General features: G+C 37.1%; 1 protein-coding gene across 11 annotated transcripts in view; it reads left to right on the plus strand.

Annotated features, from left to right (window-relative positions):
• The window catches only part of PLCB4 (phospholipase C beta 4), a 206327-nt gene that overhangs the window by 130457 nt on the left and 52502 nt on the right, over nt 1-23368 (plus strand). For 9 of the 11 annotated variants that reach the window (XM_072332084.1, XM_072332081.1, XM_072332087.1 and 6 more), the window contains 14 exons: nt 1608-1687; nt 2200-2253; nt 6179-6260; nt 7332-7432; nt 8051-8108; nt 12284-12392; nt 13900-14110; nt 14703-14796; nt 15417-15496; nt 15942-16026; nt 19039-19129; nt 20250-20345; nt 21548-21648; nt 23326-23361. In XM_072332084.1, the coding sequence (XP_072188185.1) occupies nt 1608-1687; nt 2200-2253; nt 6179-6260; nt 7332-7432; nt 8051-8108; nt 12284-12392; nt 13900-14110; nt 14703-14796; nt 15417-15496; nt 15942-16026; nt 19039-19129; nt 20250-20345; nt 21548-21648; nt 23326-23361 (1278 nt within the window). The remainder of the gene's footprint in view (nt 1-1607; nt 1688-2199; nt 2254-6178; nt 6261-7331; nt 7433-8050; nt 8109-12283; nt 12393-13899; nt 14111-14702; nt 14797-15416; nt 15497-15941; nt 16027-19038; nt 19130-20249; nt 20346-21547; nt 21649-23325; nt 23362-23368) is intronic. The other 2 variants (XM_072332089.1, XM_072332091.1) reach the window with 1 other exon arrangement.

Consider the following 23368-nt stretch of genomic DNA (forward strand, 5'->3'; position numbering starts at 1 on the left):
GTTTTATGCCTACTGAACTGGCTTCGTGGTTGTATAATGCTCTCTCATTCCAGGATGCCTGTCTTTAGGCAGTATCTCATGTATTTCTGATGTGATAACAAAATCAAAGGTAAATAATTCTGTGAATTTCCTGGGTTGATAAGGACCTCAAAGATCATCCAGTTTCAACCCCTCCGCCACAGGCAGGGTTGCCAGCCATCATTTGTATGCATGTCTTATGCAGTGCTTCCTAAAATATATATATATATATATATGTTTGTATATTTATAAAAAGTTTATATATATATATAGGAGTATGTGGCTGTTTTTTCAAAAGCTGAATAGATTTGTAAGGTTTATTTTAGGGAATCTGATAGCTGTTTGTTATTTAAAAAGAACTTTGTGATGTGCTTGTAATGCGATACAAGCACAGGAGTCTGCTTGGGTGTTTTCTGTACTGAACTGACACTTTAGACCTTGTTAGCAGTATTTTAGCCAATAGTTATTAACTGTGGGCAGTTCACCACATGCAATTTTCTAAATACGTTAGTATCCCTCCTGTATAAATGCCATTCTTTTGCATCTGATTTGCAGATGTGCAGCACTTATTCATGAAAATAAAAATATATTCATCTGTGTCTATTTGTAAGTGTAAAGTTCTGGATTCTGTCCAAGTCAGTCCAAGCAGCAAGCACAGAGTTTGGCTGGAAGCAAGAAGCTTTATTCATTAGGTCGATATTAAGCAGTGGACCAAATCCCATCTCAGTTCCACCAGCATAAATTATCTGTTGAGTAATCCTAGAATTGCAGTGGCATAATTGAGATTGAATTTGGCCTTTAATTCTGTAATATATATATTTTTTCTGATAGCTGTATCCTGCCAGCATTCTCACTAAAGTCAGTGTGAGTTCGTGTTAAGGTCTAATCCTTATTTTCTTCTATACAGCACTGCAAAGTCTAGGTATGAGCTATAATAGAAAAGTAGATCCATAAAAAAGGAGTTACGTAAGTGCTGTAATACTGTTGCTGGCTGAAATTTGTCTTGATGATTGCAGGAGTGTTTTCCTTTTTAAGGACGAAAGCCAGAAAGCAGGACTGAATATGTAACAGGATGTTAGATGAGGTCAGCATTGGAGAGAAATTCTTGTACCTCCCTGTGGCTTGCTGTGACTTACTAATATTTTGTTTCATTCCTTTCCCAACATTGGACCAATTAAATATGTCATCACAAATCATATAATGTTGCTTAGTAATTGCTAATAATGTCAGCAGTGACAGAAAAGGAGGCGTATATTTATATGGGCTATAAATAGAAAGCGTAATAAATCAATCAGTGGACTGTTTCCCTTTGCAGGCAGTAAACTGTTTTAATAGCACTGCAGATGCTGTATGTGGTACTTAGAAGAATGAAAAGCATAGTTGCTTTGTTTAGTGAACATTAATGGGTAAAATGTGATTGGGTTTTTGTGTGGTGTTATAGGATGTGAAGTGGACAGGTTCTTTTCCTTACTTTTCCTAACTTCAAATGTTATTGTAATCCATAGCTGCAAGGAAGAAGAGCCTTTCACCAAGGTTTCTTCCCTTTTCAGTTCTCCTAATTTATTGCTTCTGTTTTTTGTGTTTCTCAGCAATGGGTAGAAGGACTGGGATCCATCATACATAACTTTAGAGCTAACAATGTCAGTCCAATGACATGTCTCAAGAAACAGTAAGTTACCTTCTTTTCTCCCCTTTATTTTTCTAGCCCTGTAATTTTCTTTTTTTTTCATATATTTTTAAAATAATGTGTAATGAAGATTAGTTTAGTGTTTCATTGTAACCTTTCATTTCACCATTCAGAAGAGATAGCAAGTCTATATTAGGCATCTGCCCAAGAGGAATCATAACTATTCATTTGATTTATTGCTGTTGCATGTTGTAATTATTGTCTGAGTTGTTGCTTCACTGATGTATGTGGAAACAGAATCCCATGAATCCTTCTTCTTGTCAAACTGATCCTGTTAATTATACAGTGTTTCTTTTGGTCTGCTTTTTGTTTTCACAGTGAAAACACTGGTTTGCCTTTAAGTACTAGAAGTCTACAGAGGAATATTTTTTAGTATGAAACCATTACCTGATTGATGATACTCATTTCAAAGGGATGTCAATAATCTTAAGCTGAATATAACTGTCCCAATTTTAACAAATAATATTTTAAAAATATTTATTTCTTAATTTCAGCTGGATGAAGCTGGCCTTTCTAACAAACACAAATGGGAAAATTCCAGTTCGGAGGTAAGCACAATTGGGCATTCAAGTTTCTATCTAGTTCTGATTTTTTAATGCTAGTAAAGGTCTATGGATTAGTAATTAAATACAACACAATTTTATCACTGCTTAATACCTATACAAAAACAAGCACAGAACTAGGCATACTGAGCTGAGTTCTGTTCCTCCTTGCTAACCTAGGTAAGACTTCTTATCAACATAATAATTTTTCTCTTAGCCCATTCTAAAGAAGATATGAGTGCTTATAATTGTTTTCTAGGTCATTTAGAGCTAAAAACGTCAGTTTTCTCATCTTAAAGCTCCTCAAACTTTGGACTAGGTTTTTTGTAAAATACTTAGCAAGAGAACTATACAAACCTGCAGGCCAGTTAACGGGAGGGCAAAGATGTACCTTGTAAAATGTAGTTCCTTGTAAAAGAGACAGATATAGCTCTGCCAAAATTACTTCTGCTTTTATAGGAAACCCCAGGATAATATTTGGTTTTCTCCACATGGTAAAAGAATCATTAGGCTGATTGTTGTCAGTGACAGAAAGGTTAGAACAGACTTGTTTTTTTATCTGTACAGCTATTAACTATTTAGTGTAACTGATTTTCAGTCCTCACTGGCTAGGCTGATAATTCTCCCTGCCCTGCCCTAGATGTTCTTGCAGACACTTTGAGCTTCTTTTTTCCCCATCCAAAATGTGAAAACTGCACTTTTGAGACTTGCTATTTTTTCCTAAGGAGGAATCTGCAGAAAGGAACATTAAGGACTCTGTAAGTTAAGCCTCACATAATTTTTTTAGTCAAGGGAGAAAAATAGGACTGTGTGTCTACATAATGTGCAAAAAGACAAAGTGTCTGCCATGCTGCCCTCCAGGTTTCTTAGTTTCATGATTCAAGTGACACTTTGAGGGTGTTAAGGCTGCTTCAGTGAGTTCATTTTTGAGCTTTCACATTGCCAGCTTCCTGTTTATTCTTCATACTTCAGCTGAACTGCCGTGAGGTACCTCCTTTGCAGAGGTCCCAAGAGGAGTATCATCTGAAGGGTAAGAGTAGGGGAACAGTACTAGGAGAGCAAGATCATTTGCAAGATTTCAGCATCACGTCTGTGTTTGAACACAGAGCTTTATTTTCAGAATTGATTAATCTAGCTAGCTTATGTGAAACTTCTACCTTGAAATATTTTACCTTGCATCGAGGGAGACATAAGTTTGTTTGCTTGCAAACCAACTTGCTTTTGCATACAAGGGCACATATTGCTAGAGTCCAGTCCACTGGGTCCAATGTATTAAATTTTCCTTCTAGATTTATAGTTTGGATTTTGGAGTACTTAAATGGTCTTTTAAAGTTGAATATTTTTCCTTAAAAGTGTTTTAAGTTCCAAGAGGATTGACATAAATTGCTCTCTAGCAGCTTAACTCCTTGCTGAAGTGGTTTGCAGTTTAAATTTCTGTAGAACTTACTCTTCCATACTGTGCAGAGGGAAACAGAATCTTTATATCTGGACACTTCAAAGGGTTCATTATGTGATTGTGGGTAAAATGTAGCAACTTGATATTTGTAATCATTTGAAAGTGGTAAATGTTCAAAATAATCAAGTCATTGAATCCATCAACATGCAAGATAGATTTGTACCCCTCAATCCTAGATTTGGGAAGTATTCTAAAAAATGAGGAAACATTCACATGTTGCCAAAAATAAATACAATAATATACTCATACCCAGTGGAATGTGAGGAGTTAAAATCTGTAGGTATCTGTCAGCCAGTAATTTGCTTGCATTGGAAATAACTCAGTTTTTCCCGAGATGTGCAACAAAATGCATATAAATCTGTCAAGTCTGTCTAAAACATCTCCACAGGTAGAGGAAAAAGTAGATTTATTTACAATATCCTTAGCAAAATGAAAGTGTCATACTATACTTTGAAAGTCTTATTTGATTCATGCACTTGTTTCGAGACTGCTGCTCTCATTACAAATTATGTTTGCTGTCATTTTTGAAATAAAAAAAGAGTTCAAAAAAAAAAAAAGTTTTCTATAGCTAGGGAATCTTGCCTCTCATTTTCTGATTAGTTACTTAAGGCAATATTATATGATTTTTATTATTGGGACCCAATTCACAAGAATAAGCATATAATTCTTACCAGGTCAGAGACAGATCATAAAATATAGAACTGACATTATTCTGTGTCTTCAAATCAGTAGAAAAATAGCTGCTTGCGTTTGTTTGTTTATTTGTTTGTTTAAGAAATAAGTGTCTATAGTCTGTAATTTAGTGAAAGCATCTTAGTACTTACTAGCTTTGAAAGCCAAATATTTATGTATCATACTCTTTATCTTACTCACTCTCTTCATCCTTTGCTTGGAACCTGCTTTAGCAGTTGAGTTGGACTAGATGATGAAGTCCCTTTTGAATACTATGATTCTGTGATTTATGTGCCTAGATAGGAACACAGAAATCTAACCGTTGTAAGAACAAGGTAAAAAAAAAACAAACAAAAAACTTTTTGTATACAAGCCAGGATGCCACTGGCCTTCTTGGCTACCTGGACACACTGATTGGTCATCTTCAGCTGAACCTCAACCAACACCTTTAGGTGCATTTCTTCCACAGTCTTCCAGCCACCCTGTCCCAAGCCTGTAGTGTTGCATGGGGTTGCTGTGACCAAAGTGCGGGACCCACCATTTAGTTTTGTTGAGCTTCTTCCCATTGGCCTTAGCCTAGTGATCCAGCCTGTCCAGATCCCTCTGAACGGTCTTCCTTCCCCCAGGAAGACTGACACTTAGTCCCAGCCTGGTGTCATCTGCAGACTTAGAGAGGGTGCACTCAATCCCCTTGTTAGGTCATCGATAAAGATATTAAAGAGTATTAGTATGAAAATATTTATACAGAAGCCTCAGAGCATTTTGAAGAACAAAATAACTGAATTACAGTGACAAATATAACAGCAACTGTTTCACATCTCTTTCCTTGTGAAGTTATTTACTTTGCGTGAGGCTAACAAAAAGCCTCAATAAATGACTGTCTTGATCATAAAGAGCAACATATTCTCATTAGGCAACCATAGGGTCTTTCCCACTGTACAGATTGTCATAGAATTAGAATTAGATCCTGGATGCAGACCTCAATTTTCCCTTCAGTCTGAGATATCAAGATCAGAGGAATTTGGGAAGCTTAGACTTAGACCCTTGAAAAACGGAGGAAGTATAGATCTATTTTTTTCCAGAGATAGAGATTATTCAAATTTGTCTCAAATGGGAACAGAATGAGACCAAATGTTTTAATCCTATCAAATAGTTAGACTTTAATTGGATTTGTTTACTTGCAAAGGAAACCACTTGGTCAGTCTCATGCATGGTGAAATCATTCCAGATTTATGGAATCGAATGTTATCCAGTTTGGTGGAAATCTGTTTAATTGCGTAATATTCCTAGAACTGAAGCATTCATAATGCAGGTGAAATGAGGGAGCTTTCAAATTGTGAAATGAACACTGCTGCTGGTTAAGGAAAGAGGAAGGAATCTGCCACTTGGAATGGTTCAGGCCTGCTTTACGAGTTAAATGGGAAGCATAAATTAACGCTTGGAGAGGAAGTCACAGCAACCAGTAATGCCTGGAGACATGAGTCTTCTTACTTGCAGAAACCACTACTTCTTAAATACAGTCATCTATGTGTACATGGAGTTGAAAAGATACAAAATAATGCCTTGCAAAGCTTTGTATTGCTTTTTGCTCTTTTTGCAGTTCATCATTTTGGTGTATTTTCTAATGGATAGCAGGCAGCTCCTTGAAGCTTAAACCACTTTTTCAGCCTCTCTGTTTCTTGGAAGATGCAAACATTCATCCACTGAAGTCAGAGGAAAACACTGGCAGTAAAATGCAAGAGACAGAGAACTGATTGTTTGAAAGTGACTAACTTTTTTTTTTCCCAATCTTTTTTGTTGTAGCATTACCAGAACCTTTGCATCAGGTAAAACAGAAAAAGTGATCTTTCAAGCACTCAAGGAGTTAGGTCTTCCCAGTGGAAAGGTATTTAGCAGTTTTGAATAGCTTCTTTGTATATGAATAAACTGATGAATCATTCAAATTCATGTATTTGATCGAAGCCATTTGATGTAAAAACATGCCTGTTGTTCACAAGTAGTTTACTTATCACTTCAGGTTGCTTACTATAACCAAAATGTATTTAATGTGCTGCATGACACAGCAGTCCTTGAAGCTCTCAAATAAGGCTTCTCTTATTTTTTGTACTAACTGGTCCACCCCTCCCCCCTGAATTTATGTAAAGTACTTGAATGCAGAATATTGTTGTGTCCTGCCCTCTCAGTTTCATTTGCTGGGTTTCTCGTGTTCTGTGCTCCCTTTTCTCCCTTCCATTGTCCAGCACTGTCCTGCCAGCACCCCCCAGAGAAGTGACAAGTGACTGCGGTTGTGGCTGGTTTCTTTGGGAGACTCCAGCCCATAGTCCTTGGCTTTGCACCTGCCAAGAGAGGCAGCCTTGCAGGCTCAGCAGCTCTCTCTGTCTCTAGCTGGGGAGAGGAGTATAGAAAAATGCGTATTCCCAGTGGACACAGTGCCTGACACAAGGGATGAACTTTTTCTTCACTGCTGCAGTGCTCGTTTTGTTCAGTCAGGGAAGGGCATGATACTGAATGTGTAAGCTGAGCATTCCCTTCTATGGAAATTTCAACACTCTTTTATAAGAGCTGCTTTGCTATTTAGAGCCACTGTACCAAATCTGAAACTTTTTCTTGAAATGTCTTGGCTTTAGTGTAAGTATCTTAAAGTTAAAACGCTATTGTGGAATTTCCAGGTTGTTTTTTTTTTTTTTTTGAGCTCCATTAGAAAAATAAGTACTGGGCTCCATTTCTTTATTTATGTAGAATTAATGCGACTATGAGTTCATAATATAAGAATGTCAAACAGATCTCTGATAAAGATGAATTTAGAACTGCTTGCAGAAAAGATAAACTAAATAAAGTGTATAATGGGTAAGGAGCTAAAACAGTACTTGGTTGCTTTTTCAGATGTAAGATATGCTCCATGAAAAAGAGCATATTGTCTTTTGCTGAGTAAATGCACCTTTGCCTTTTGTTGCAGAACGATGAAATTGAGCCTGCAGCATTTACTTATGAGAAATTTTATGAGCTCACCCAAAAGATATGTCCCCGAACTGACATAGAGGACCTCTTTAAGAAGATGTGAGTTCAAATTGAATGTAATCTTGCTTTAGACTGATTTTACTGTAATTTTAGTCCATAACTAATCATAACAGAACACAGTAATTATCTAACATTTAATCCTGGTAGCATCAGTAGTGTTTTAAGACAAACTTAAGTCTTTTCCCCTTCCTTCTCTCTCAGATTATTAATGTAAAAGTTTACTCTGTATTTGGAGTCACTTTTACATGACTAAGAGAAAGTGCCTGGAACTTGTGTTCCCTCCCCCCCCACAGCCCTTCCCGCATTGGCTTTACTAACTACTGTAATTTTAACTTGCTCCTTTAGGTGATTAATACAGTATGTGAACTAACTAAATTAAGAAATGTGAAGCTTCAAAAGCTTCTTCCTTCAATTTATTCTCAGCTGGAGGGCTTATGTGCTGTTTTATGAAGGAATACCTGTTAAGTTATAGCAAGTTTGGGAGATAGACTGTGCAGAACATAGACTGTTTTCTGTGACTGTTTGTTTTGAGATTGTATAGCTACTTCAGGTAGAAAAGTTGAAGGTTGTAAAAGTATTGACAATGTCAGCATGCAAATCATACCTACTGTAGCATCATATATGAAAACTTACATTCTCTAATAAATTTCTTTTCAGCAATGGAGACAAAACTGATTATTTAACGGTAGACCAATTAGTGAGCTTTCTAAATGAAGTAAGCTTTTTCATACATTAACTACCATACAAGTCTGTCTGCAGTGGCTTGCTTCTTCCAGTCTTTTCATTGCATGTATCGTGCCATTATTTGCTACGCTTTTGTTCTGCTGATCTTTCCATTGTGGTAACATCCAGGTGCAAAAATCAGCTCCAACCTTACATGTTCTTGTGCTTTCTACATGTTGGCTTTGCAGGTTGCATCTGCTGATTACTTGCTGTTGTGCTATGTTGTATTATGTATGTTTTATACGTTTTATACCGTTACTTTCAATGCATTTTTATTATAAACACATTCCAGTATTTTTATACAAGAGATTATTTTTATCTTAAGACCCCAGATAAATATGTCTGCTAATCCCTCTGAATAATAGAAAAAATAAAGTAGGCTTTTACAAACCCTGGTTAGATTCACTACAGTGGTACATCTATCTCTTACAAATCTAAGAGCTGAGAGGGTATTTTAAGGGTTTGTATATTATTTTTTAAATAGCAAATGTGCAGCATAAAAGAAAATATTTTTACTGCTGTATTTTCAGAATACAGTTGTTCGCAAGAGTATTTTTTCTTAAAAATGTTGTGTATGCAAAGTAGTTCAATAAGCAGTGTGAGGGTTGGTGGTTTTTTTTGTTGTTGTTTTTGTTTCTTTTTTGCTTTGTTTTTCCTATTCCTGAAGCACACTAAGTTATTTAAGACTGTCTCATTCAGGATTGCAAAGCCAAATCCACTACTGTAGATTTGACAAGAACATATGCATAGTAAATAAATGTGTAGACTTTCTTGATACCAATAGATCCTTGTCATCTGGAACATGGATAGCTGCTTTACTTCTCTGAATGATCTTCTTGGAACCTTAAAAAAAAGATCTCCCGATCTAAAATTATTTTACTGTTTATTTACCAATCTATTTGTGTGTGTGTGTGTGTGTGTGTGTGTATATCAGAAATGTATTTCTGCTATTTCTGTGTGAAAACTCAAGCAATAATTTCTCCATATATCAAATTCAGAGTACAGTTTTCTTATGCAGCTGGGAACACTTGCCTGATTCTTCATCCAACCAAATTACATTACTCAGAAAAAACAAATCCAACAGTGAGATTAGCATTTCATAACTAATGGTAATGTTGCCCTTTAGTTGGTGACTAGAGTTCAGAAAAAAATAGTCAAATGGTTTTATAGAGGGACCTGCACTCTGAACATCTGAAACCAATGCCTTTGGTTCTGTGGTGTAGGTATTCTAGTCTCTGAATGTATTTGGATCTTATGATTTAAATAATGAATTAATAGACGGTAAAAAAACAGGATCTCACACCCAAAGTGATCCTTTCTGCCCCCTTTGCAACAGGCTGGGATTGCAGTTAGTAGCAATGTTTAAAGATGGAAAATGCAAAAAGTTTATTATGATATTATAGGGGAAGGATTTGTTTGCAGAGTAACTATTCATGAGAATCTTTAAGCTAAATTAATTTGATTTCAGTTACCTTCTGCGCAGATCACAGAAGCTGTAAGGGTTAGGGCTCTTTAAGGGAGCACAAGAGTATGTTACCGGCTGTAAGTGAAGAGTGAACATCTTTCCTGGAGTTTTTCCAGATGAACTGCTTTCTCTGTTTTACTTCTAAATGCTGCTGGCTGACAGCTGATATAATTGTATATCAGCGTTAAAATTCCTGGGAAGGTTTTAGAAATCTAATTATTGTCAGGCACTGAGCACTTCGCGTAGGTATTTTTTGAAGTTTGGAAACACAGTAGAAAAACAACAAAGATCACTACTATTGAGCTTTGCTCCTGCCGTTCATTTGCAGCAAAAAATTATAGGCCAGTTAACTGTCAAAATGGAAATTCAGTATTCTGACCAGGATTCATTTTTTCTCTTGTGAAGGAGGTATGAAGAGATCATTTTCTTTCCCTTTCTTTCTCATGGACCCTCCTCTTTCCCACTTTTTCTCTCTCTTCCCACCTCCCTCCTTCTCACTCGCTCTTCCTCTTTTCTGTTCACTTGCTTGCTCTGTCTCTTTCTTTTTTTCCATTTCCACAAAAGGATGTCATTCTTAGTCCAGTGCACAGAGGAAATTCCACAAGTATGTAAAATTGATTTTGGCACATAAGCTGCTTTGCATCTCAGTTTCTATCCTCTCAAATAGGAGACTGGAGGCCAGGATGGAGAGGATAAATAATCTTTCTCTCATTCCAGAACTATATAGGAATTCTTTCTCTGCATATTTTTAGATTATTCACTTCCATATGGTTAAGAATATCTAGTGTAAAAGGTGTCCTGTTTCGTATTGTAACCAGAACAAGCAAAAGCAGCTTTGCAGGATGTACATAACCAGTTCAGGGATGTGTTGACTTTTAAAATGAAACATCACGCTTTTAGTTTTGATCAGCTTTTCTGTTACAGCTTTTCAGTGCCAACAAACCCAGTAGTGCAGAAGATTTCCCGGGAGGCGCTAATAAACATTGTTGCTTTTCTTAAAATAACACTTCATCAGTTGTTAAATTTCCCTTCTTTTTTCAACTAAGTAAACATAATCGTCCTTTTAATGGGTAGGGAAAAATACATAATGAGCAGCGGTCATTGCAACAAGAATATTTTGCTCTTAACTTCTTATGATAATTCTGGGGACTCCTTCTCAAGAGGAGCTTTTTTACCTTATCCCATTTATTTTAGTCTGTTTGCTTATGATTAATTATAGAAGGAGAATGGAAAGAGCACTCTTCTTGAATAAGAACCTCCCCTACTATTTCTTAACATTTTTTGAAGTAGAGAATTGTCACTAATGATAAAAGGCTTGTCGTTTGTCATAGTAATTTGTGCTGTTGCATGCCAATGTATTGCTGTTGTGTGTTGCTTAGCAAGTTATGTCCTGCATCCAGCTGCTCTCATTTCATATTTCATCTGAGTTTTACTTAGATATCCAGACAGCCAATCTGTAGTGAATGAAAATGCTAGAATTTAGATGCTACATACTGTCAGTAGCATTATTTGAAAGATCCCTCCTTATCTGCATGATTAAATTGGCATTGGTTGTAATTTCTTGGAATCAGTAAAGCACATTCATCAATGTGCTGAATGTAAGAAAAGAGGTGAAGTGCTTCTTTCTGATTGGAAATTGCTTTTTTTTCTGAAAAAAAAAAAAAAAAAAAAAAAGTCAAAAATGTACATATGAGGAATTACAGCAAATGCTGAGAATGCTGTTCCAAGCCTGTCCACTCCAAATTATTTATCTCCACTATGGGGGTGGCTGTTACAGTTCTGAATTCTGCTTATACTGCAGCTTGAAAACTCTGCATCTATTGGGGTAAAAAAATGTTTCCACAGTCATGTTTATTTCTTTGTTTTATTGCATCTGCTTATATGCCACTACTCCATTCAGTTCTATTTTTAATTTTCTTTTAATGGAGAATCAGGCACACAGTGTGCAGCTCTAATCCAGCATGGAGGAAAAGAAATGTTACATAGCACGCTATTAAACAAAAATTGAAAAACTCTGTAGTGAATTAGACATCACTGCAAAATTACATCCAGAACAGATAAATAATAAATATATTAAGAAATCCTAATGTCATTTCTGTGAAATGAAAATACTTTAAAGATTTTTTGAACTGTTTGTATTTCTTCTTTTTTGAGTGTGACAGTGTTTCTGCAGTTCACAAATACTGACCAGTAGTTACATATCTCTAAATTCAGGGTTATAATTATTTATACTTCAGCTACAGGTATTGCTGAAGACGGGAATTTTTGTGGAGGTGCTTACTGTGCCATCAGTAAGGCCTGTCAGTTTACATAACATACCAAAAGGACTTGGAAGAAGAGAGAGAATTTATGGGTGTACAAGTGTAGTTATTTATTTTCAACATTTCACTGAGACATATACCATGTGCAGTCATTATTTTAGTGAACAAGTAGCAGTAAGACCAGCTATACAGTTAAAAGTCTTTCAGAACAAATCCACTGCGTAGTCAAACTGCCTAGGTTTCTTATAAAAGCTAAGGTTTGTGTTCTGTGTAAAGCTGAAGATCCTGGTGGGTAGGGTGAAAGTTGTAGGGCTTGTTTTTTTGTTTTTTGTTTTTTTTAAATGTCCACTTCTTTCTTTCTCATCTGCAGTAATGAAATGCTCTTGGATGATAGGCATGCACTGTATTGTTTTGCTGAATTCCACTGTTTTCTAACCTTAGCATCAACGAGATCCTCGGCTCAATGAAATTTTATTTCCCTTTTATGACACAAAAAGAGCAATGCAGATAATTGAGACATATGAGCCAGATGAAGACTTGAAGAGTAAAGGTAAATGTGGGAGGAAATTCAACATTTGCTTTTCTTTTATCCTAGTGCGGTCAGCAGGACAAAGAGATGATTTCATTTTAAAACAAGTCGAGCAAAATAATTAAACTCAGCATCTTTTTTTTTTTTTTTTTTTTTTGGTTGCTTGTGCTGCAGATCACCTAGTGAACAGTGGAAAAGGAAACTCTTCTACTTGGTCAATGCATGGCAAAAATGCAAGAATCAGTCTACTGATTGTAGGACACTGAGCTTCTTTATGTTGCAAAGACTTTATGTTGTTTATCTAGAATACCTGCCCAGCTGAGACCTTTTCCCACTAAGGTGTCTGCTAAAATTTCAGAACCGTTTTGTGCTGCAGCTTTCAAGTTCTCAGTGATCAACAAAAAGCATTCTTATACATTAAGTTCAATTTTCCCCCTTTTTCCTTTCTTCCAAAAATCAGAATCAGCTGAGAGGATTTGAATAAGACATTCCAGGAGAGTTCACCTCTGGCTGACACAAAGCACAGAAAATTTAAGCTCCAGAAGAGGATTTTTTTCAGAATACTAGAAACATCATAAAAAAGCAGGTTTACTGGTATATTGAAGTTCTCTGTACAAGAGAAAAGCTGTCTCAAACATAGGACTGCTGTGAAAGGTGCCTTAACAATTGCTGAGTGCTCATACGTGACTTTATGGAATGCAGTCTTCAAATTAGATCCAGATAATTCTTTGCAGTGATTCTTTATGAGTAATTCCTTCTTCCCTACCTCAGATCATTTCTGATTTCTCTGTGTCTTGGCTGCTCTGAAAACCATTGTAGTACTGATTATTATTGTTTATCATTGCAGTTTATCCCTTTATTTATTTTTATACTTTGTAAGGCATATAACAACAGAGAACTAATGGAAAGATGTTATAAATTTTGTTCTCTGAATCACTCTACGTCCTGTGTACATTGTTGAAAATTGTTTGCTTTTCACTGTAAAAGAAAAAACCTGTATTTTGAACAGTAAATATGAAAATGTCATGGAGCTTACTAACATTTTGCAAATGAATACATGCAGTTGTTGTCAGGGTACATCTCTGCTTGTTTTGCTGAAAGCTGATCCACAGCAATGTAGCACTTTCAGTGCAAGACTAAAAATTAGAGGGGAAAAGTACAATATGTAAATGTAAGCTCACCATTTCTGCCTCACTTAAGTCCCAGAGTCCAAAATTGCTATGAGTATTCTGAGGAGAAGTCAGTACTTATTTGCCTTATTCACATCCTATTGATGACTTAGGTCTACCATGGTGAATGTCAGATGTACAGTTTTCTTACTTGTTTATTTTCTGGAGGCGTTGTGGCAGATTTTGCAGTAGGAAGACTTGCTGATCAGCTTGGAGCACTGAAAAGGGAGAGCTGTTTGCTTGCAGATACCTGTGTAGACATACCTTTTGTGCTAGGGTTCATGTTCAGAAAAGTAGTTAGCATCCATCTCACTATAAATTTCTATCAGTAATTCACTATGATTTCTTCTTCCTTCTAGGTCTCATATCAAGTGATGGATTTTGCAGATACTTGATGTCAGATGAAAATGCCCCAGTTTTCCTAGACCGTTTGGAATTATATCAAGAAATGGACCATCCTTTGGCTCACTATTTTATCAGTTCCTCTCATAACACGTATTTAACAGGCAGGCAGTTTGGTGGCAAGTCTTCGGTGGAGATGTACAGACAAGTGCTTCTGGCTGGATGCAGGTTTGAAGCAGTAGATAAGTCTCTGATATTTGTGAATAGTACTTTGAACATACACCGAGTATCTTGGTGATGATATATTGTAGAAGTAAATGTGAAAATACATTAGTGTGGTAAATGAGACTACATTAAGACTTCATCACAAAAAACATGGGAAGACAGTGGAACACAGATATCAGGAGACAGGCTGTGAGAAAGATAAGTTTCATATCAAAATGAAAAATGAATTTTTGAGGCTTTCTTACTTTGTAATTAAGAACTTTAGGAATAAATAAAAATCAGATTATGATTTCCTGCTTGATTTCTTGACATACTGCTGTGTGTCATAGTTAACTGAGTAAGAGAATAGATTAGGCAAGTACTACAGTGCTAAGAAATAATTATCCTTCAAATGTTACCCCACACATACTATATTTAAGGTAGTATACCCAGTGTTATAATGGCAGTCAGAAATTACACATGTGCAGCTTAAAAGGGATTGTGTAGTGCCTCAAATTGCATAGTAATTTACTCAACATCACTGCTCAGAATGTTTCTTGAGTAGCTCACCTGTATTGAAACACTAAGAAAGGTGTTATTTTTCTTGGGCTTTTAGATGTGTTGAGTTGGACTGTTGGGATGGAAAAGGTGAAGACCAAGAACCAATAATAACACATGGAAAAGCAATGTGCACAGATATTCTTTTCAAGGTAAATACCTGATCTCTCCACCTGGCAATAAGCCCCAGTACGACTCCTGGACAAAGATCCATGCAGGGTACCCTTCCCTTCTGATTATCTGCAACTGCTCCCTTATGACAGACTGACAAATTATATAGGCGTTGTTTCTTGTCCCCAGATCCTAAGGCTCATTTCTGACTTGCTTTATATGTCCCTGAGTTACTCCTGCTTACTTTTTTTGACCCATATTGTTACATCCTGTGTCTCCTTGCTCAGCAGAGAAAGTATCTTCTCTATAGTCTGAGAAGTTCTTTGGCTTTAGAAACAGTCTGAAGATGCAGAGCTTATTCTGGGAGTGTAAGTTTATCCTGTCAGGACAAGGTGGCAGGAGATGAAAGGTTGCATTGATGGGTTGTAGGTGAAACTGCAAGCACTTCTGGGTGCTGAGTGTAGATTTTTGGGGGGAGGAAGGGGAATGGGGAGGGAACAAAAGAAGGAGCATACAGTTTTTTCTCATTCTGATTTTAGTAGACACACTTGAAACTCAGCTCTGTGTTTCTCATGATGGGGAGGAAGACAAAAAAAAAATCTTTCATTATGATTGTAATTTGATTTATTCTAATTTTGAATCCTTTTATTGCATTTTGAAGGATGTAATTCAAGCCATTAAGGAAACAGCTTTTGTTACATCAGAGTATCCCGTCATTCTTTCATTTGAAAATCATTGCAGGTATATAGTGCCTTTATTTGTTTATTTATTTAATAGTACAATGGATGAGAAAGATGATACATCTCACAAATATTAAAATTTGAGTGAACTTGAAAACTGTGTCAGGCTATGCAGATATACTGGCTGTCAGCTGGAATAGACTGTTCTTTAATGTAGTCAATCTTTAGCTAGCTTATATTATCTGTGCTCAAGCTGTGAAATATATTTGTATGTCCCATTAGCAGTGTGGAATTTGGTTAATCTACTTTCTTGGTCTTATTATATTAATCTCTGTCAGATATTAGACTTTTATTGACACTTTGATTACAGTAAAGTAATATGTCTCAATTGAGAAAAATTGGGCTGTATATGTTTTAGGATGACTGTGTTCATTTGTGTTTTTCTGTGTAATAGTGATCTAGACTTTTTAATATGTAAAAAAATGAACCATTGTAATATTTTCCAGCAAATATCAGCAGTACAAAATGTCAAAATACTGTGAAGATCTTTTTGGAGATCTCCTGTTGAAACAGCCTCTAGAAACACATCCAGTAAGTTACCTTCTGACAATGTTTCTACTTTTTACATTAGCAGTATCTTAAAGAAATGAAAAAAAAAAAAAATGTATCATACTACCTATAGTGGAATTGCTGATGACTGCCAGTCCTGTGCTTTCAAAAATGACTGGTGTATTTGAGTGTATACGCTGCTTAGTACAAACATCCTAATCTGATTAATTCAGTCTCTCTGTACAGGACTCTGGCAAGCAACCTGGGGAAATCCATCCCCTTGGTGTGTGATGTAATGTCAGCTCCTATGTAAAATACACCACTTATGTTTCATTTCCAGGTCATACATAACTCTGAAATTTGTTAGTCATTGTTGAAAAACGATTAATTCTAAATTGCATGTTCTCAGTTGAGGAAAGCTTTTCTTTTAGCTGCACTTTGTGTGCTTCATGCTCTAAATCAGGCCTGACAGTCAAGTGGGGTAGCCCCCACTAGTGCATTAAGAATTAAATTAAGCAGAGAGTTCCCTGCAGTCTCGTTTGGACTATTGAGTGCACTGTAATCTGCATGCACTTCACTCCCCTCTGTGGCAGGAGATAATAACAGTCACTCCTCCACAAACACAGTGTTTGAGACTTTAATAACTTGTTATCCACTCCTCCACTTCTTTCCTATTCTCCTAAGCAGCATGTTTGCTACTTGCCAGAAGTCACCCAAATCCTGCAAGTGCTCTTCAGTGGTGTGGGAGACCATGGCAAAGAAGATTCTGCCTGATTTGTCAGCCAGCTTCTGTCCATGTGAAGCTTTTCCAGGGTCCTTCTTGTATTATCTTCTAAATGTTTTTTTTTTTTTCCTTGGGTTTCCCTGCATATTGCAGGAACAGCAACTTACCAGGCTTGATGAATATCAGCTTATTGCTATGAAAGGCGTCTTCCAGAGAACTAAACTTGTCCTGTTGCCCACTGATGTACATGGCACCTTGGCAAATTCCTCATACATCACAGCTTCCAGCAGTTTTCAGGCAAACCTAAAACAGTGCAGGCTGGAGACTGCCATGCTGCTGCCATAGAGTTCTGCTGCTTGTGTGCCTTAGCACTACTGAGCCTTCTGCATATTGTGTTTATTTCTTATTGTCGGTGAACCAAGACCTCAGCTGCTCACAAAGCAAATGTTACAGAGTTGGCTGCTTGAGTTGTCTATGGGTGCTTGTTTTCTGGTACTTATACAGACTGAGGTGGACAGAATCAAGAGGGACATGGCACTGGATGCAGCAAATTTGTTTTTAAGTAAAAGCAAATATCGTCCAAATAGGCATCCACGTATGCCTTGCAATTGGGGATGGGGATAAATGAGCTCTGTGGTACTGACATCTAGTGGAATTACAACCCAAGCACTCTCAGAAACAGTTTTGATTGGTCTTCAACATACCAAAACTCCCTCAACTGAGATAACCTAGTAGTTATAGGTATTATTACCCTCCTACAAAGGAGGGGAGGTTTACACACACATTTTTTTTCAGATTGAGATGTTTTACTTCATTGTTATTTGTCACCTCAGCTCTTTTATTGAATTTCAAGTTGTGGTGCTTTGTTTCTTTGTTCTTTGTAACTCGGGGTTGGATTTAAGTGTCAGAATATTTCTTCTAAGAATTTTTACTAGTCTAGTCTTGGCAATACTTTCTGACCCTTATTATTTATGGCTGACTGGGATCACAGAATCACAGAATCGTAGGGGTTGGAAGGGACCTCCAGAGATCATCGAGTTCAACCCCCCTGCCAAAGCAGGTTCCCTACACCAGGTCACACAGGTAGGTGTCCAGGCGGGTCTTGAATATCTCCAGAGAAGGAGACTCTACAACCCCCTGGGCAGCCTGTTCCAGTGCTCCGTCAGCCTCACTGTAAAGAAGTTTTCGCGCACATTTGTGCAGGACTTCCTATGCTCCAGTTTCTGGCTGTTTCCCCTTGTCCTGTCTCCACACACTGCTGAAAAGAGTCTGGCCTCACCACTTCGTCCCCCACACCTCAGATATTTATAGACTTGGATCAGGTCCCCTCTCAGTCTTCTTTTCTCAAGGCTAAACAGACCCAGTTCACTTAGCCTATCTTAACAGGGGAGATGCTCCAGGCCCTTCACCATCTCTGTGTCCCTCTGCTGGACTCTTTCCAAGAGATCCCTGTCTTTTTTGTACTGGGGAGTCCAGAACTGGACACAGTATTCCAGATGAGGCCTTACCAGGGCAGAGTAGAGGGGGAGGATCGCCTCCCTTGACCTGCTGGCCACACTCTTTTTAATGCATCTGTCATCTGTTACAGCAGTGACTTCCCATGTGATATCTTTTACATGTCTAAGGTGGAAAGTATCTTACTTTTATCTGAATTTCTGTTTCTTAGCTGCAGTGACGTGACAAAACTTAAACCAGAGGATTATTTTTTTTTTTTACTTTTTTCAGTATTATGTGTATTATGTGTAATATATGTGTCCTTGCTCAGATTGGACTGATACCTTAACTAGTACTTCCTATGTATGTCAGACTTGCTGTTTGTGACCCTGTAGTCCTACTGGCAAAAATAGTGCTTGCCACTTGGGTAAGGACTGACCAGATTTTTCGTTCACTGGTGCCAGCCCTTTTTTACTCTGTATGTATGTATGAACAGCCTCACTTGCATTATTTCAGCCTGAAGGGACGATAAAAAGGTGAGCTATTTGGAGGTGAAATTACAAGGGACTAAACTATGACTTGAATTACAAATGACCCACAAGGAGAGAGTAAAACTAGGAAGTTCTCTGATTAAGTGTTGCAAGTCACATCCATGCCTACTGCTAGGCAGGAGAGGATAGGAGAGTAGGGTTGCTGAAGATGAGTATAACTTTCCCTTGGGATAGGGAAGTAACAGAGGAAGCAATGTAACTGCAGACTGACTCCTGTGGTTGTGCCTGAGGTGGCACTGCTTTTTCACTGCCCCTTAAAATGGTTGTCCAAAGTCACAATCCAAATGGGGTTACAAAGAGGTGAAATAGTTGTTACTAAAGTCTTTTCTGTAAATTATTTTACAGCTTGATCCAGGTAAAGCTTTGCCTTCTCCTAATGACCTCAAAAGAAAGATTCTCATAAAGAATAAAAGGTTGAAACCTGAAGTAGAAAAAAGTAAGTAATCTTGTCAAATACTAAATTAAACAGAAGTCCAGATTGATTTGAATTGACTTTGTTACCAAAGTTGTCAAATACTTGTACAGTGCTGTTAAAAATATTAATTATATGTAAAGGACATTCTGTTTGCCCTTGTATTTCCTTTGTCTTGCTAGATTCTAGGCCTTAGTAACTGTGTTTAGCATGGGCATAGATAGACCTAGAAATGTTGGATTTTATCAGATTGCTGTTCAATATTGGATTTAAGTGTCAGAATATTTCTTCTAAGAATTTTTACTAGTCTAGTCTTGGCAATACTTTCTGACCCTTATTATTTATGGCTGACTGGGATCAGAGAATCACAGAATTGTAGGGGTTGGAAGGGACCTCCAGAGATCATCCAGTCCAACCCCCCTTGCAATATTGCTGGACTTTATCAGATTGCTGTTCAAGCTGAAATCTAACAGAGATAGAATATCTTGTAAATTCTGTCTGCACCAATACATTTACATTGCTGTGCTTTTCCAGGATAAGCAAAAACTGAAATGGAATTAGAAAATGAACTTGTAGTTATTATTACCAGTACTGATGTTTATCTTCTTTCATTAATAATAATGTTGCTATCTTAGTTGCTAGTATGACTGAAGTGACAAACCCTGATCCTTTCCCCAGTGAAAGATAAGCACGAAGACCTTCCACTGACTTCAGTGATCCATGATTGTATCATTCTGCCTAGTTCAAATGCACATTTTGTCTAACTGAAACACAGCTGAAAATTCAATGCCTTGCCTCCATTTGCATTGATCAACCACCAAAGAGGCAGCTCTCTGCTTATTCTTTAAAGTGATACACTTGCTTCAAAGGCTGTTGAAATCTGTGGAAATATTTTCTGTATCTTCAGTGAGCTTTGGATACAGCTCTTACTGACCACTTTCCAAAGCTAACAATCTAATGATCCTCATATTCCATAACATTTTACTACTAACTGAAAACTTGATCTTAAAAATCTCATTACATGAAGGTACCTCTCAGGATCAGGTAATCATTTATTATTGTATGTTTATATTATTGATGTATTTCATTTTGCTACGATCTGCTGATAGCATGCCTAATTAATTTTTAATTTCCTTATGAACAGAACAGCTTGACGCTCTGAAAAAGATGATGGAGGCTGGTGAAACTGCTGCTCCTGTGAATATCTTAGAGGATGATAACGAAGAAGAAATAGAAAGTGGTGAGGATTTCCTAGAAAAGGACTCTCAAACATTGCCTATTGAAAAACATTACCCACACAGTCATTGTTGTGGCAGTGGCAATAACTGTGAGCTCAATGCATAACAATTTATATAGACTTCTGGCCTCACCATCTCATCTCAGACAGGTACCACAGCTGTGGCAGGCTGTGGTAAAACATGGCTTCAGTTAGTACTTCATGGTGATTTTTAAGTTCCACTTACTGTTCAGAAGTCATACTGTAGCAGCAACCAAATCAGTTTGCACTATGAATATATGTGCCAGGGATGAGGAGGAGAGCTGGGAATCTGTGACCTTTGCTTTAAAAACAGATGCTGTCACTGTTTAACGCTCATGTCAATGTGAGGTTAGATTACTGCATTTTGACTTACAAGGGTGAAACTAAGAATAGGATTTTTCTTGGCAAAATTCAGATACCTTCAGTGTAAGCATCAAGATTTGAGTCTGTGACATGGAATATGCTTATGGTCAACAGAGAAAAAAGACATTTCTAGTATGTGACTCACGTCATCTATGTCCACATTCAAAAGAGGCAGTTCAAGCACTGCCTGTAAGTGTCTGTAACAGTGTTCTGGCCTATGACCATCTGAGACTGAATGTCCCAGCTTTAGCCTATCCCATGATATTTTCCTATCACAAAACCACTGCTGTTGCTGTCAGTAGAGGTCCCAGTGGTAGATATTTTTTGTGATCCAAATATGGTATCTGTCGCTAAAGCAAAGAAGATTAATGTATGATTTATTTTTTTTTATAAGGTCTCTTCATGCCTTCAAGTGATGTAGGAGCATGGAAGAGATTCTGTTGCTTGGCAGGCTGATTGCAGTCTGGATGCAAATAACCTTCTATATGCTTATCTAGAGAACCCTGCCTTCATTTCTTACTATTTCCCAAAGCCTACATTGTTGGTGATTGTTTTGTTGTTGTTTTTTATTTTAAATACTGTTTGATCTATTGATCAGTTGATTCCTTCAACCATACATGAAATAAAATCTCCCTTACTAACTGTGTCAAAGCCATAAGAATCTCAGGTCAGCTGTAATTTATTGCTACTACATTGGATTTTCTGTATGGAAATTTGCCATAACCAAACTTGAATATTCAACTGTTATTTGTTTCATTTTTCACACAAAAGCAACAGCTGCTGTGTTTTTTTGCACTGACTCTTCTTTCTTTTTTGTTCAGCTGACCAGGAAGAAGAAGCTCATCCAGAATATAAATTTGGGAGTGATCTTACTGTGGATGATTACAGTCAAAAAGAAGCTGTTGCTATCAGTGTCAAAAAGGTAGGATTACTTCTTACTCATACCACTTTGAAAGCTTTCCCTGGATGTAAAGCACATTCTGTTTTGTGGAAACGTCACAGTGCCTGTTGTCAGAAGAGTCCAACACAAGATCTTCTCCAGATTCCTAACATTTAAGTTCGTGCGAAGAAAAAAATTTGTAAATCAAAATACTGCATGTTTAGGTAGAATACTCATTGAGGAAACAGAATCAGTATGTAGGAAAACTGTATAAAAACTGTATAAAAGAAGTGAAGGATTTGACCAAAAATACTCTAAGGGCAACAAGCAGTTTCTTCCTTCTGCCTCTGATATTTTACTTTGCATCTTGGTTTCAGAAACCTAATATGAAGTGAATACCAGCTTCCTTACTTGGTAATGCTTTCTTGCAAGACTGCATCCTGGTTCTCTATTTTCAGGGTTTCCCTGGGTTATTCTTCATTAACTCTTAGGGTAACTTCTCCCTCTGCAGCAATAAAGGCAAAATAGGAAGATCACTGTCCAATGGAGTGGTATGGCAGTGTGTCTATACCAGCAAGCCAGATGGCTTACAGGGTAAAAGTATCCTTTATTCTAATGATATTTAGTTTAGTACAGTTTAGTAAAAGAATATTACTGGACAGTAATCAGATACAGAACACTGGAATTCAAAACTGTTGTGGCACTGAAGGTAGTAATGCGTCTTGTTACAGAAAAACAAAGCAAATATTAAGTATTAATGTACCTTATTGGATCATATTCCTCTGCCACACAAGTATTTAAGCCTTTTTTGTTTGTTTGTTTGTTTGTTTGTTTTTCTTTTTTTCTTTTTCTGCCTGCCTGTCTTACCTTTGGATCTTATTCCAGATAGAAGTAGAGGTATGGAAAATCTTTCATAGTACTGATGTCCCTTAGCAGTGCCTCCCTCTTTAGCAGTATCACTGAGACATCAGATCTGCTCTCTGGGTTTTTCTTCAAGCGTGCATCTTTGCTTCTTTGGGATTTTTTTGGCTCTTCCCACTGAACAGTGCTTTAATGTACCTGAGCAATTTTTTAAATTCCAAACTATTCACTTATTCTCAGTATATACCCTGTGGTAACTTCTCCTCTTCTTTGCTTAATAGTGACATGTTCCTTACTCTCCGTACACTCAGTGCCAAGTCTACATTATCTGTCTAAAATTCTCAGTAGTGATAATTCATGATTGAAGACAGACAACAGAGGGGCTCACTTGTCCCATTGCAGATAACATCTTGAGATAGGCCTTTTCCATCTGTGGACATTTAAAGAACAGTTTATGGCAGTCTTCAGTTTTCAACTCTGAGCAGCCTGCATATCCAAATGATCTCTTTGTGTTCACTGAGTGTCTCATTCTTTCCATCTTTGAAACTTCCTGCCACAGGATCTACTGATAAGAACTAGTTTGGGCTTAACTGTATGGCATCCTCTGTCTCATTTCCACTGCTAGCTGGCTGCTGAATTTTATGGATTGTTCACCCAGATTTGAAATAAACTTTTAATTTTTGCAAGTATATGGGACAGATTTTCCACTTTGCTGTGTGACTCAGGGTTTACATTTTGCCAAATGAATTAACTTTTGGAGGTTTTTTTGTTTTGTTTTGTTTTGTTTTTTTTACCTTATTGTGAGTATTTCCTATTGCATTTTCTTTGGGTAATGCATATATATTTTTTTCCCCTTAGGCTGTTGAAGATTCTGAGCAAGAAAACAATAAAAAGGTGACAC

This window comes from Excalfactoria chinensis, chromosome 3 (genome assembly GCF_039878825.1).
Source record: "Excalfactoria chinensis isolate bCotChi1 chromosome 3, bCotChi1.hap2, whole genome shotgun sequence".
NCBI classification, from domain to species: domain Eukaryota; kingdom Metazoa; phylum Chordata; class Aves; order Galliformes; family Phasianidae; genus Excalfactoria; species Excalfactoria chinensis.